This window comes from Filicampus tigris, chromosome 15, assembly GCF_054856515.1.
Source record: "Filicampus tigris isolate MCC_2025a chromosome 15, RoL_Ftig_1.0, whole genome shotgun sequence".
NCBI classification, from domain to species: Eukaryota; Metazoa; Chordata; class Actinopteri; order Syngnathiformes; family Syngnathidae; genus Filicampus; species Filicampus tigris.
Window position 1 is genome coordinate 7,688,170 of NC_141231.1, and position 15,905 is coordinate 7,704,074.

General features: G+C 39.9%; 2 protein-coding genes and 1 long non-coding RNA gene across 23 annotated transcripts in view; 1 reads left to right on the forward strand and 2 right to left on the reverse strand.

The window, feature by feature from the left end:
* Positions 1-8,913, reverse strand: part of add1 (adducin 1 (alpha)) — a 29,946-nt gene extending 21,033 nt beyond the window's left edge. For 19 of the 20 annotated variants that reach the window (XR_015089798.1, XR_015089797.1, XR_015089801.1 and 16 more), the window contains exons 1-3: positions 8,634-8,776; positions 1,588-1,799; positions 114-276 (exon numbers count right to left, since the gene is read on the reverse strand). Coding sequence is in view for 13 of the 20 variants with exons in the window: in XM_086053158.1 (XP_085909284.1) it covers positions 114-276; positions 1,588-1,799; positions 8,634-8,664 (406 nt within the window). In the remaining 7 variants the exon portion in view is untranslated. The other variant, XM_086053155.1, reaches the window with a different exon arrangement.
* A 761-nt stretch (positions 8,914-9,674) lies between these two features.
* LOC147135302 (FACT complex subunit SPT16-like) lies at positions 9,675-15,104 on the forward strand. The gene is made up of 5 exons (XM_086053759.1): positions 9,675-9,736; positions 10,056-10,313; positions 11,701-12,238; positions 12,533-12,660; positions 14,275-15,104. Exons 3-5 carry the CDS (start codon positions 12,024-12,026, stop codon positions 14,370-14,372), a joined length of 441 nt encoding a protein of 146 aa, XP_085909885.1. The 5' UTR covers positions 9,675-9,736; positions 10,056-10,313; positions 11,701-12,023; the 3' UTR covers positions 14,373-15,104.
* LOC147135303 (uncharacterized) lies at positions 9,938-14,375 on the reverse strand. Of its 2 annotated transcripts, none has more exons than XR_015089865.1 (3): positions 14,234-14,375; positions 12,197-12,254; positions 9,938-10,561 (listed from the first exon to the last, which is right to left on the reverse strand). It is a non-coding gene; the product is annotated as an uncharacterized LOC147135303 (long non-coding RNA). The 2 variants fall into 2 exon arrangements; XR_015089864.1 differs by lacking the exon at positions 14,234-14,375 and adding an exon at positions 14,047-14,123.
* Positions 15,105-15,905: the final 801 nt, after the last annotated feature.

A 15,905-nucleotide genomic window follows, 5' to 3' on the forward strand; every position in this document is an offset into this window, starting at 1 on the left:
TAAAAGTGTCAAAATCAACGGTGGAAAACTATCATCATACTTACAAAACAAGTACAATATTCTCAAAAATAGTGTGGCAATGGACCAAAGACAGACAGGAAAGTCTGACTTACTCATGTTGAGCGCTGCCATCCCCCCCTGTGGTGCAGCAGGACACATGGAGGGCATGCTGGTGATCATGAAGTCAGCAATCTGCTGCAGCGCCAGCAGGCTGGTGGGCGTCTTGCCCTTCTTCAGTTGATCTTGGATCATGGACTCCAGCTCGTCGCAGAACACCTGCAAAGTGAAGCCATTGGAAACACGACATTATTCCTCCACGGAAATACAACAGAAGCTTTTCACACATCACAATAGACCATTATTAAAACAGTGGATGTCTTTGTGCTGAGCATTCAGTTGGTCACTCACAAAACGGCGTTGAGGAATCATCATGTGATTTATTTGGAAGGCTGTCAATTTTCATACTAGCGTAGTTAAAATGTCCGTGCAGAAAGTGGCAGCTAAGCGACCAATCAAAACATTTTTCAATACACCACATTTTGAATGAGTCTCTACTGCCAGTGTTCAATCCTACACTTTGTTCATTGCTTAAGACAAGGGATAGACTAATACGTATTTGATGCTTGTAGACAGCACCACAGCGAAATGTTTGACCAAAAGCTACATGAAAAAAATAATCATTGAATCTTAGTATGGGTCGGGTTTGTGACAAATCAAATGTGTGATACAGAGCTGGGGCGAAAAAGATTGAATAAGTAAACCACAAAAATATGTCCACACAAGATTTTTGCCTCGAAATGTTGTTGGCACCATGTTCCAGCATCCACACAGGACTTCAGAGTCTATTAGGATCCTCTATTGGTGGAAAGTTGTTACAGTCGTTGTTGCAGTCAAGCAATAAACAAAGTCAGTCAACTTTTCCCTATGAGTGGTCACCACAGCAATTATGTTTGGCATAGTTTTTACACCGGATGCCCATCCTGACACAACCCAGCCATTTCCATTTGAGTTTGGGACTGGTAGTGGCTGGGAATTGGTGCACAGAGTAAAAGGTCTTCCCCGGGGTTCCACCCAGATGTTGCCCTTGGTGACCAGGATATCAATCCCAGTCCTCTGTGTCTCAAGGCAGCAATGTTAACCACTAAACCATCCATAACTCTGCTAAGAAGCTAACGTGTTAGTTTATGACTTAACATCACTAGTTAGACCATAGAGTTAACCTACTACCGCTAGATGGAACGACATACTGTATGCTGTTTGTTGATCAGATATCATGTCAAGATGTGGAAAAGTTGGAAACGTAAATTAATGTGTTAAAATGCAAGAAAGTTAAGCTTAACATAGCTTGCGACATGCGAACAAAGCAAATCCATCTGATGACTTGATTATTCGATGGAATTATTGACAGGACAATCGATTCTAAAAACACTGATTTGATGGTGACACCCCTAGTTTTTATTTTAACTCCTTGGCAAGGCAACTAAATGGCCTCATGTTGGAAACACTTAGTACAGTTGAAGGAAATGTATTCAAATTTATTCAAATGCACATGATTTGCGGAGTTTGTTAGCTAACTCCCCTACTGACCGGGCTCTGCAGTATCATGGAGACCCGCTTCTTCTGTTCCATCATGTTGAAGTCCTGCCGTAGGGCAGGCGCCATGTTCCTCTCCCGCTGGTACTCGGGGCTGCTCTCGTCCACCACCCGGTCGAAGTAGCGCTCCTTGTGGGGGGCGGTGGCGGGCGGGTGCGCCGTCACCACGCCGGCACCTGAGTCGCCGTTCATCCTGGCCTGGCCTCCTACAAGGGACAGTGAAAATTCTTTAGCTTTATTTGTTTCACAGTTAATAATTACGGATGTTTGATACCACTTTTTTCTCCAGACAGATACCAATTTGAGTATTGACTTGAGTACTCACAGATACAAAACATCCATTAAGATGATACGTATTTTTGTGAACAAAGCCTTTCCTTTCTTTCTGAAAGCATCTCACGGGCGGTTAGGTTGCTTCGTCAGGTAAACAAAGTTCAATAAATTCAGCCGAAGCCGGAACTTGTTGGACGGACGGTTTACTGAAATAGTGTCAAACTGCAACATAATATTACAAAAAAATAGCTAGATACAAGTAAAAAAAAAAAAAAAAAAAGCATGGAGTATAAAGAGTATAGCACTCTGTAAAATAGACACAGGTAAGCAAACTAGCCATGTTGTACGGCTGTGCACTAATTGGTAGTGACACGAATTGAATTGTGAATTGGCCGTTGAAAACGAACACCAAATCAGGATTCTAGAATTTGAGTCAGAGCGGGTCATCACGTAGCCCGAAGGTAGTTGCGTGTGTATGGGAATATTTGGCTGGCTAACCGGCATTAAATTCAAATGTTAAGCATCAGTCAATAAAGTACAGCTAGGCAACATATCAGCGACCAACTGTTGGCCTGTAACACCATCCTTGCAACAAATGAAAAGGATTTTGTAAAGTTGGACGTTGGAGGAACTAGCTTAATGCTAGCTAGGACAAGGCGAGTATTACACCACTGGGATGGATTTAAAATGGGACCAAAGAAAAAAAAAAGACACCCTGGGTTCTGCCGTTGGCCAGGGTACAACACGGAATCATGGAGATTAAAGTAAGTTATTTTAAAGTAAAATGGAAAACCTTTCAATGGGTTGATGCGCTGCGTCAAAACGCCAGTGTAGGCTACACTCCCATATGTTTGAATGAGATAAGTGAATGTGGCCTTGTAAACACACAATGAAGAAAAAGCGCTTATTAAGTGCACGCTATTTATTATTTAACATTTTGATTTAATTGGATTTTTCATCTGACGTGTTTTTTCGGAAAAGCAAAAAACGCGAAACAATTTCAACGTCATTTGCTGACATTAACATAAATGGCGAATGGAGACTTTGGGTGCATGTCCGAGCTCTACTATGTTGCCTATACTGCGTTCAACAGGAAAATATACCTTAGTAATGCACAGAATCACTATGCACTATAACACTCTTACTTCTCAATTGAAATGTGTAAAGTAAGTCAATGCATGAAAAAAATTGAATTAGCAAATAAACCCATACATTTCAGAAGACACAAATAATGCACTGTAAGCATTAAAATAAGCTTAGAAACATTTATACACACTTACAGGCTTCTCTTCTTAAAGGGAATATGAGAGGAAGGCGAAGGATGTAATTGACGGAGAAAAACTTTGTCAGCCATGCATGTCAGTATCGGTGGCCGATATCGGCAGCCTTCATGAGTAGCCGATACATTGAAAAAAAAGGCCTGTATCGGCTCGATACCAATACCCGTTATCGATACTCATCCATTCCTAGTAAAATGGTTGCACTGATAAGTGACAGGAGTCAAAATGAAAAGAGAGGTTCTGGTGCCTCAGTACAATATGAGATGAAGAATAAATGTAATATGAATTGCAGATACAAAATCAAATCTTAGCAAGCAGATACTAATGTACTTTGTAACTAGCACATAGCTGGATAAATGGTAGCATGCAAATGAGCATTTGAAAAATGCTTACTAAAAAATGGCAAACTTTTGCCAGATATTTTCAAAAGGCGAGTAGTTTTACTTTAGTTTTATTCTAGTCTGGTTATACATGTCATGTGTGTATTCAATATCATCTATGCTAATCCTGTCTCTCATCCTTAAATGTGCCAAGTAAATATGGGACCAAGTGAGGGATGGTAAAATGCTGATGGGGAGAAATGTGCACACACAAGTCAGCATCGCCTGTCATCACATGTAAATTCTATTTCCTGTCACGTGACTGCCCTTTTGAGGGTTGCTATTGATTTTCACTCGTGTTTCCCGGAATCACAACAAGGGAAGTTATAAAAAACAACAAAAAAGTGGATTGAACAACGTGCACAAGAAATGAAGCAAGCTAACGAATGATTATACCTATGACTGTGGATGACTTGTGCAAGTGCAAACATGCGAGGAAAATGGGCTTGGTCCGACAGCGGGGGATCAATAACAAAAGATGTTCAGCCCAAAGTTCCATGACAATGCTGCACTGAACCAAAACAATCCAAGTCTGTCTGTACTGACTCAATTAAATTTCAACACCAGCTTGGGCACGTAGTGTCTACTTTAGCATCCTGAACCCAGCCTCTGCCAAGCACAGTTAAAGGAGACATATTTCGACAAAATGACATATACACACACTCTAATTTTTAAAAAAATTGTAAAACTGTAGATAAACGATTTAATTGGGTGTTCACTTTCACAATTGATGCTTGAACAGGCATGATAGAGATGCAATCTTTGCATACAACCTTTAAATAAAAGTCACTTTTCAGCTTGCAAATGTCACATAACACTTGACAAACACAGAAAACAGATGAACTGTGTGAGTAGTCATTACCTCAGCCTTCAGGCACTGTGATGTCATTTTCAGTCAACAGAAAGTGGCAAAATAGCTTTAGCTGCTTAATTCATATTCCAAAAATGAAATATTAATCAGGATACCATGTTTAGACAAGTGGGGGTGCAAACACTTCTGACTTCACTTCGTCTTTAAAAATGATACACTTTAATTATTTTTGCTCTAATATCATCACTATATCAGTGGCATAAAAACATGTTTATCATGACAATTGCTAATGAAATATATTGTTGTCACAGGCCTATGTAAAATTAACACATGCAACTGTTAGCAACAATAGTGTCAGGAGATAAAGGAAGCTTGAGGCAGCCAAGATGTGTCCTCTCACAACTCCTCATGCCGCCCCAAAAACGTGGGCGCAGGGACGGCAGGGGTGGCTTGGCGATTCTCCAGTCCTGTTTGAGAGTGCCGTCTCTATGGAGACCAAACCGACTGCCATGGTAACGGGACGGTCTTGTGAAGATAGATTACTGTTATGTAAGACCAGCTGTGGGCTAAGATCGAAGCAGTACAGTCGGTGTTAAAAAGCGCACACAGCCAACTTGTGTACAGTATATGAGCATAACTTTATGCGAGTAAAACATAAGGGAAAAAAATAAAAGGCACACACCACCGGCACGGCCACTGATTAGAAGGAAGGGAGTCGTGAAAAGCTTCAGTGAATGCACCAGCTTGCAAATCAGCGTAGTTTATGTAGAGAAAAAAAAAAAAGGAATAGCAACGGGATTTTCTTCATAGTCTTGGCCAGCGGTTTTTGTGACCAAAGGATATTGTTTGGGCATTAACGTCCATCTGTTTGGCAAAAAGGAACAGTGAATAAAGATGCAGATTTATTGTCTTTTATAGTAATGTTAATTGTGGTCTTCCTGGTGATATCTACAATCTTTTTGTGAGGAATAAAAAAAAAAAAAAAGACTGATTTAGATCTTCAGTGACTGTTGTGGTACAATTGAGTCCTTCTGTACATATGTGCTGATTGACAAGAAGCAGCACTGAGTAAAGATGTACATCGATTCTCGTGCTAGCAGGGTTATCAAGGAACTTTTCAACATGAGCTTTTGTGAACAGCTTAGCGATGCATTTTTTGTCTCCTAGATGTTGCCAATAACACTTAAACTCAACTAAAATAAACAATCAGTTGAGGGTTGTTGTTATTTTTATAAATTATTTTTTTTGTGTACAAAGGACCCGATGATATTAGCTTCTTACACTCGCTGATGGACTCAACCTGCTGCAAAACAACACTGTCTTCTACAAATAGGGTCAAACTAGCAGGTGCTAACATGCAACCTGATGCTTTCCATCCAGTTCAACTTTTTAAAGGCATGTAACACGCACACACGCACACACATGCAGCATTTTGTACTGCAGCTCGTCCAGAAGGATCGTGCGCAATTTTTGCTGAGGCTTTTATCTGCCGCTGACTACACAGGCCAGGCCAGATGTAGTGTAGTGTTGCCGTGTTAAATACAGTGACTGTGCATTTATCTAGCTGCTGCACGCCATATTGCACAAAGGGGCTCGTGGGTGATTGGAGAGTGAAGGCTGCAGGTAAACAACAAACTCCTGGGGGAAGATTGTGAGGCTAGGAGTTGAGACAGTGGAGCGAATGTAAGCTGCTAAACAACACATGCACTTTATATTTGGCTAAACTTATTTTTACACTTGCGTGACAGTGATAAAATGCTACTTCAAAATTGTCTGAACAGTAAATAAACATTTTAAGACAGCAGTATTTTAGAAAATCTGATAAGAAATGTGAACAAACTGCAAGTGGTCTGAGGTACTGCTGTGCTGGAAAAGACTACAAAGTGCATTCCAATTGTGGTTTAAAAACAAACAAAAAAGAAAGTTTAAATCATACTTTAAAATGGAATGTGAATATAAATGTTGACATGCACTCAGAGGCAAACTCATAGTGGCTACACATGACGGCCCCAATGTTAGCCACAAGGCTGCTACGTTGGTAGCATGACTTATTCGTTACCCTAACTCAATAGTTGAGTGCATTCGTTTAAGCGACGAAATTGTCTAAAACTAAGTTTATCCCTTCAGTGAGGCCATATTGGTCCACCCCTTGCCCCAAACAGTTGCTATGGTTGCAAGGAACACACAACACCATTGGTTTGCATTCTGGAGGGAGCTCCACATTCAAACGCCAAGCCCTCATTAATATAACACTGGTCCACTGGAAATGAATGAGTGACTTTTTGTGGGTTTTTTAAGTGTGAATGAGTTGAATGTGTGGAAAGTAGGAATTTTGGGGGTGTTGAAAAGCTGAATGTGAGATGAATGAGTTGAATGACTTGAATTTGTGGAAATTTGAATGGTGTAAATGCAAAAAGTTAAATCTGCCAATGGAAATGAATGGTGAATAGTTGAATTTTTGTGGGGTTTTTAAAGGGTGAATGAGTTGAATGTGTGGGAAGTAGGAATTTTGCGGGTGTTGAAAAGTTGAATGTGAGCTGAATGAGTTGAATGACTTGAATTTGTGGAAATTGGAATGGTGTAAATGTGAAAAGTTGAATGTGCCAATGGAAATAAATGGTGAATAGTTGAATTTTTGTGGGGTTTTTTAAGGGTGAAAGAGTTGAATGCGTAGGAAATAGGAATTTGGGATGTGTTGGAAAGCTTGACCAATATGAGTCGAATGAGATGAATGTTGTGAATTTCAAATTGGAATGATGTAAATGTGAATTGTTGAATATAGCAATAGGAATGAATGGTGGGATTTTGTGGGGGGTTTTGTGGTGACTAAGTTGAATTTTGGGGAAGTAGGAATTGTAGGCGTGTTGAAAAGCTTTTCCAATGTGGGTTGAATGAGTTGAATCTTGTGAATTTGAAATTGGAATGATGGAAATAGGGAAATGTTGAAAGTGCCATTGGAAATGAATAGGTTTTTTGGAGGGTGAAAAATGGGACATATTGGGGAAACAGTAAATTTGGGGAACGTAAAAAAAATACTACCCAGGAAGGCATGAATTTTCTGAATGTTTTGAAACTTGAATGAAGTCAATCTGGTGAAAAATGTGGAAGGAGTCGCACGCCAAAAAAGTGGAGTGGAATAATAATAATAAACTGTAGGAATAACATATGCGTGAAGGCCTTCGCCATCACACAATAAACTCGGTCCTGCATTAAAGCCACATGTCTAAGCTCTCAAATTCTTTTGGAATGATCTTTCAATTTGCTACAGGAGCTGAAATATTTATTTTGTGGATGTTGAATTTCTGGGAGAACCTTTAAGAGGGTGATTCTATAGTCGTCCATAGGCATATCCCAGCCACAAACACACTGTTGCTCTGTGATTGGTCCGCACTGTAAATGATCGGGTTCGTGACAAGGTGGATTTTCTTGGTTTTGTGAACTCACAAATACAACGAGAATTCAGCTTGCAGGCAAGGTTGAACGCAAACAGCTCAAAGCAAAATGTCTAATGACCAGCACAGAACAAATAGTTTTTCCTGTTTCCTACTTAGTACTAGGTAAATGGTATGTGGCTGGAAGCAAAACGCCCAATGATTAGCACAAAGTAAACACTGTGGTTTGGTAAGATATACAACTTTAATTTAGTCGTATTAAACGTTGCAATCGCAGACACAAAATTCTTTAACCAAGTAGACTAACTTAAATAACATGTAGGAGGATTTATTGGCTGATAACCAGCATGGAGCAAACAGTTTACTGTCCCACAATTTAATATGGTGAGCGGTTTTTCCTTGAGTTTTATTAAACATATTTAAGTTCACTTCTCTTTACACTTGCATGCCAATTAAGTGCAGTACCTTGAACTTGCAACATACTATATCTTTACCTGTTTTAAATCATGTCTTCATGATAAGCTTTAGAATTAGATGCACTTAGCACTTTTAACCTCATTGCACCCAATTTTACAAATCGTCAGACTTGATTAGTAACTGTGCTTATAGAAATGAATAACTTTAGCATCCGGGAACACTACAATGCATGACAAAAAATCTCTACATCCAAATGAATCTAGCATTAATCCTTGCAGAAAATGGGGGAAAAAAATACAGGCACCGACCCAAGCAGCAGTTGAAAATGTACTATAAAGCACCACAGGCCTGCGTTAGCGAAGGATAATATGGGTTAACACACCAAGACTTCTCCTTCTAAAGGTGACCGGAGGACTTTTACAGTAAAACGACTTGCTCGGCCAGTGTTGCAAAAATAAAAAATAAAAAAACGTGCACACCCACTTGCCTGCAGCTCCATTGATCAAGCAGCGACACATTAGCAAAACAACGTTAGCTTGCTCGCATCCACTTTTAAAACATACGGCGCACGCAAAAACAAGCCAGGAGCCATGTTGCGCCGGGCAAACGACGAAAACCTGTCCCTTCGAAGCTTACCCTCTCGTAGACAAGGTGATGAAATGTAACCGTTGTCAGTTGAAGGCAGGCAGGCAGGCGAATTCCGGTATTTTTGTCCACAGAATATGTCGATAGCAGGGTGAAATTTTGGCCCCCTCCCTTGTGTTAAATTGGTCGTCCCCCTAGATTGGCTCCTCCCTGTCCACCATCATCCCGATTTGGGTGCGGCCAGACTTGTAATTGCAGCTTCTCATTGGTCGAGCACAAACATGTGACATTATTGGGACGTCTGATTGGGTGACAACTGCGTAGCCACACCTATAGCATGGAAAGAAGCTTTGGGAGTTTTATTGATAAAACACTTGACGTTACTGGGGCGTCTCACTGGACGATGCGTTTTTAGACCCGCCCATTGCATGGCAGCATTAGGTTGATGACGGTATCGAGAATATGTCAAGAGAAAAAAATTATTCTACCCTGGTTGACCAATTTAACCTGGCAATGACTACAGTATACATATTGTCCGTTTTTTAAGTATTCTGTATTAAGTTCATAACGTGGTTAAATGCTTGTGTGCAACTATTATTGCCTTAATTATGCGACATAATTCCTTAAATTATAACTGCTGTTATTACATAACGCTGAGCCTTGAATTTTGTTGAGTTAGAATGCATCTAAGTGATGCCATCCACTAGAGAGTGCTGTCGACAAACCTATGAAAATACCTATGGAATACCAAACCTATGAGAATAGGTTTGCTATGTATGTTGCCCCCCCCCCCCCCCCCCCCCGGAAACGTGATGCCTTCGTGAGCCATATAAAATGATGTGGCGGGCCGGATCTGGCTCCCGGGCCTTGAGTTTGACACCAGTGCTTTAGACTCGTAGTTTTACCACTAGATGGGGCTGCTTTGTCACATGAAGCTGAACACTGAACCCTTAACTGACTCATGCCAGCGAGCCAAATTGTAGCATGGTTTTTAGGCAAGGGAAGGTAAGTTTATTTGTATAGCACATTTCATGCACAAGACAATTGAAAGTGATTTACATAAAACATTATAGAAAGACAAATACAATTAAGAATTACAAAAATCAAAATCATTTTAGACTGGATTATATGTTTTATTTAATAATCCAGATTCAATTTGGAACTGCATTCCAAATTATATTTTTTCTAAAATTGGTGCATAAAAGTTTATTTTCGGTATGTAATTATAACATTGAAAACAATCAGAAATTGCACGCAGTCAGGAAACGCTCTACTACCAATTCCTGACATTCGAATGCATTGACATTTTATCCACCACATGCAGGAATTCCACTGTATGCTAGTGCTAACAGGCAGTTTAGGAGTTGAGAGGAGGCAAGCGGTAGCGTGCAAGAGGGCAAGAGCAGCTCAACTTTTGTTCTCGAGCTCCACATCACTATATAGGTATGTACAGTATTCAAAATTCCAGAGATTAATTCATTAACACAAGAGCAGCATTACCAGACACAGCAAAGACGATTCCAGTGATGGACTTAATGCGAACGTGAGAGCTGCTGACCAAGCGTGGTAGCTACTTGGTATGGTAAGTATACAGCATTTCATTTCAAATCACTCAATGACGGCAAGTGTTCTTTTTGGATCAGATCAGATCAGAGAAATGAAGATATTCATTAACAAACAATATGAGACTGTCGTCATGCCCATCTTCAGCATCGCCACGCCGTTTCACATCGCCACCATCAAAGGTTACGCCATCTTGGCCTCCATTCCAGACACTTCTGAGTTTGAGTGCACCTGACCTCTGTGTCGTTGTCTAGAACATTAGCATATCTGTGGAAGGAGAATGTACCCTCTTGAGGATCAGCTTTTACATTCCTGACGGCTCCTTTGGCCAACAGAAAGGGAACAGCTTTCCCAATCCAGATGCCCATTTTGTTAAGGGAATGTACATATTGGAACGCATGAGATTGGGGACTGTCCTTCAAGGATTGTTTTAATGTAGTGACGCGTTTTGACCAAACGTTCTTAACACTTAAACGTGTATTGTAATTGCTTTGTTGTTGTTTGTATGTAAAGGGCTTTGTTACAGCTCTAGCTGTTATGAAATGCGCTATATGAATAAAATTGTATTGTATTGTATTTGTCGAGATAGTTGGCACTCGCCATATTGCGGTCGCCCTGCATTGAAGATTTTGTAAATAGTCCATTAAATTGCACATAAAATCATTTAATTTTAGACTTTTTTTTTTGCTATATCATGGGATTTTACAGTGATCACTTTTCCACACTGACTTACTGTAAACTCCTACAGTAATAAGCATGAGCCAGGAGGAAATTGTGCATAAAAGACAGAACATTCAACGTTTTGGATAATTTCACATTAAACAATAAGTATCTAAAAATAAAATAAGAGAACAGCTACATAGTGAGCACACGCTTGAAAACCGTTGACACAGCCACTTTAGTGTCCGTGCTTTATTAGAGTAATTGCTTTTAATGTTTTGTTAGTATAATCTCATTTTCTGTCATGTTTGTAAATTGTACTGATTATAGTGAATATTGCACTGAAGCTTGTTTTGAAGAAAATCGTGAAATGAATCAAATTCGCATCATCTTGTCAGAAAATTTTTTATTCAATGTCTTCCTAAAATCGTTGAGCCCTAGCTGCAAGTGATGCCTACGGACTTAATGCGCAGACTGGCCAACCAGAGGCAACAACAGCCAGTTGACTCATGTCGCACACCTGGCCAGGCCCCGCCTTTTATCGCAACACATAGTCACAGATACGACAGTGTAGAACTTGATGATGGTGACCCCAAGTGGAAAAAAAAATAACTGCACCTCGTGTGCCTATTTTGTGTTGGTATTATAAAGAAGGCTTTAAAATATAAATAAATTATAAAATGAAAAGACTGGAAGCACAGTAAGTTGTTATGCTGTTAACTGACGATTATTTCTTGCGCTGCCAGCACGTACCGCGCGTCCAACCTGAAGGCGACAGGCAACGCCTTGGTGCCATCCATCAACCTGCAGAACACCTTCCACATCTTTAAGGAGGTCCAGAAGCGCTACAAGATGCGGGAGGCCAAGGAGAAGGAGGGTTTCGCCAAGCAGGACTCGCTAGTCATCAACCTAAATTGCAGCAACCCCAAACTCAAAGACCTCTACATTTGGTCCAACATCGCTCAGAAGAGGATGCGGGGCTCGCTGGAGGCGCACACCAACGCTAAGGTTGGCGGCCGGGCTTTCGCCCGCATCCTCTACCGCATTTAAATCCCCGTAGAATGCCATCATGTTTGGCAAGCGAAGCCACACGGACGTGCGGTTCCGCAAGAAAGTGGGCGAGATCACCACGGACCCGGGTAAGCACATGTACGACCACGACGGAGAGCAGGTGGAGCGCGAGATGTGGCAAAAGCTCGAGTCAGCCTTTGAGAACTTCATCGAGAAGGTCGAAAAGCTCACCCGAGAAGAGCTGGAGTTTGAGATTCCCTGCAGTGACCTGGGGTGAGTCTCGCCGCTTCTGGTGTAATGACAAGAGAAAAGTTTACGGTTCATTTCCATACGAGTTTAAGATGGGGGAATTTTGAAAATATTTTACATTACAAATGAGCAGAATTTAGTGAAAAGGTATTCCAGCAAAAGTAACCATTTTGTTTTTTCAAAAGCAGACATCCATACTAATCCAATTAAGAGTCAACCTTCAATTTGGTAATTTACTGTTATAACCAATTGCTTCCAATGGATTTGTTTGTTTGGAATCTTTCAGGCAGAGTAACATGCCATCCAATGTGTTTGTAGCTTCCAGGGCACCCCCTACAGGAGTACCTGCCTGCTGCAGCCTACCTCCAGTTTCCTTGTCAAAGTTACAGAATGGGTGAGGGAGCTCGCACGCCTGTTTTCAACATTACATGCGAAATACAAAAAAGGTACACATATTCCATAATAACACTATTAAGGCATAATCATAACTCATAAATGCATGCAGCCGCCATTCGTGGTGACTCTGGACGAGGGGGAAGCTGGTCCACTTTGAGTGTGTGCCGTCTAACCTGAGGATACATCTAATACATCTATTAATAAATATAGCAATAAATATTAACAAATATATCAAATGTAAATGGAAATATAAATAAAGCCAATAAATTAACATAAAACACTATATACAATTGAGTTGCTGCCCCACAAGCACAGTTGGATTTTGTCAAAGTATTCAGCAAGAGGAAAGATCTCACCTTTAGCTGTTATTGCAGCAATATTTGAGAGCATGTAACGAAAGTGACTCCTGTTTGCATTTGCACTTTAGAGCTAGATGATTCATTTTCTTGCAGTCTGTTCGATAAAAAACATTTTGAAAACTAAAAAAAAAACATTTTTATATTCGAAATTTAGCAAAAATCTCGTCTCGTCTCGTTATCATGGGCTCAATGTCGTCAGACATCTCGTCTCGTGGGATTTTTGTCTCGTTCCATCCCTAGTAATTCACCTGCATTATTTTTTATGAGAACAGATAAGTTTGCTAAATGTTCGATATTCACTTAACATTCAATTCTTAAACGCTCTCATTCCACGTCATAACTATATTTGTGACTATATCACATGTAGTATGTGTAGGGACATTTTAGAAATTAGCTGTCAAAAGATCATTGATGTATTTGTTGTCACTTCTAATGTATATTTAATACCGGTAATAGCGCCAACAGCGGTATTTCTCTTACCGTCTGTGTTAAGATCCACAAATGACATCTTCCAGGGTGACACAAGTGGCACAAATCACCATATCCAGTATCAAATAAAATGTTTTTCCATTCTGACTGCTATAGTAGATTTTTGCATACTACATACACATCAAACTTTGCTGATATCTTTCCTGGAGAAACTAGATGAAATGAGTTGTCAGAAAGGTTCGCCAGAAATCTATTTAAACACCTTTTCTCATTGATTTCTGTAGTAGTTGGCAGTGGTACACCAGTATTTACTGCAGCTCAAAGTTGATTTTTTTTTTTTATGATGATTTTATCTGTCCTTATGGAGTAATAGGAAACATTTAATTGACAAAGATTCATAAAACTCAATGAAACCACCCTACATGGCCTGGACATGATTTTAATTTCTTAATTGTTAAATATTGCCGTAGAATATCATTTAGCAGAAAATCTATTAAGCAATTTTAAAACATAAACGAGTGGTTATTCAGAAATGCTGTAGATCCATAATTGTTCTGTGAAGCAGAATTTACATTTTTGGTGGGAAAGAATATAATCAAATTAGGTTTTTTTATTTATTAATTCTTTGCCCATATCGCCCACTCCTACCGTATACGTGGCCAAAAATGAGCAGCTGAGATGGGAAATTCAGGTCCAGAAAGTCAAAAACCCTACCCTAGATTGATTTGAGCCACAGGTGCTTCTACTCAACTGACATCGATTACCTGCCAGTTAAGTAGAAGCACCTGTGGCTATAGCCAAACTATGCTGAGCAAGTAGTTATATTGAACAAGACCTGAGGGTGAAGCACCCTGTTGTCGTTGTTGTCCTACGCAGCCAACAAGGAGAGTCAAAATGAGGACGAGGGCACGTCCAACAAGAAGAGAAAGAAGAACTTGTTGATGCCGCCCCCGATCAAGAAGAGGCGATCCTAGATGTCTCCCACGCTCTTGACTGGCTTGACTGGTTGCCGTAGAGGCCGCCCACCATGTCACATCATGTCAGGAAGCTCTTGAAACTAACTAATTGGAATGGACTACTCACACCTGTGTTCAGGATAAACATAATACAATATAACCTTCCAGATGACCTTCTCTAAACATTTGATTGTGTTCAGTGTTTCTCTAACTAAGGAGCTGATTGGCAAGTTCCACAACAGGTTTCTAATTTTTATTTCCAAGGATTTCCACTTGTAGGGCTTTCTGTGACTTTCCAGTCTCTTTTTCCGATGACATTAAGCTCAGTGGTCACTTTCTGTTTGAAGCCTCATGGTAGATGAAGATTTTAAAATATAATCTTGGTCTCGTTTTTTGTATGACAAAAACCTGATATAACATGATGGCAAACGAGCTGTTATTTTTTTTTTTTAAATATAATTGAACAAGTGTAAAGGTGTGATAGTAGCATATAGCCCGAGGCAGCCTAAAAGCGTTTCACGGATTTGGCAATGGACTAATGCAAAACAACAGTTTTATTCATATACGATACAATACAATTTTATTTATATAATGCATTTCACAACGGCTACAGCTGTAACAAAGCACTTTACGTACAACAATAAAATAGACATAATACAAGTGAAAGCAATGAATTAAATTAAATTGAATTATAACTCCTTGTAATTACATAATACTGAGCCTCCTATTTTGTTGAATAAAATGTATTTAAGTTCGTCGTCCACTAGATGAGACTAGTGGCTGGATGAGACATGTGGCTAGTGACTAGATAGTATAGTCAACCAACTTATCAGTAGGCTGGCTACGTTGCTTTCCATATTTTTCCACTGAGCACTCGGTCACTACAGATTTCCAATGAGGAATATAACAAATCCCCACGTGCTTATTCATTTAGACTTTCTAAACAACCTAAGCTTTTAAATGCTTCTTGCAACGTGACATGCATTACATTCATGGTGTCGCCACAAGATGGGGACACTGTGTCAACATTACTGAAATCTTTATCTTATAATTTCCTCCAATTAAGTAAATGACACCATTATGGGGTTTTCCATTGAAAAGGAAGACTGATATTGAGTCAGAAATATGCAGTGTACATCTGAGAAGGGAGAGCCTGAGGTGAGAACAGAAATACTTCCCTTTGACAACATATCTTGTCTGCTTAACAGGATATCTGCATATAATGATATTTGAGGAGCTCAACAACAGGCTCGGCAAGGCTGGAATGATGAGAAGTGCTTGGTTGCACGTTGTCGTGACACGATTCAATGATGACTGTGTTGCTTCAGTGCACAGGAAGTGTGGGAAATACTTTTTGCAAGGCAGTGTTACCGAACCAAGGTTCAGGAGCCAATATGGGTCCTGATGTTGGGCGTTAATTGCGAAATTGTCCTGTGATCATTTATCTTCTGATAAAGACCACATAAGTTTTTCAGGAAAAAATGTTTTTATTTAAATAACTGTACAAATAATTTGGCTCTCCAAGGTGCCTGTCCAATTTCCAAGCGTGAA

Coding starts and splice junctions, on each gene's coding strand:
- LOC147135302 (XM_086053759.1), top strand. CDS start 12,024: ATGTTTGGCAAGCGAAGCCACACGGACGTGCGGTTCCGCAAGAAAGTG. Junction 12,239..12,532: donor ATTCCCTGCAGTGACCTGGG/GTGAGTCTCGCC, acceptor ATGTGTTTGTAG/CTTCCAGGGCACCCCCTACA. Junction 12,661..14,274: donor ACATGCGAAATACAAAAAAG/GTACACATATTC, acceptor TGTCCTACGCAG/CCAACAAGGAGAGTCAAAAT.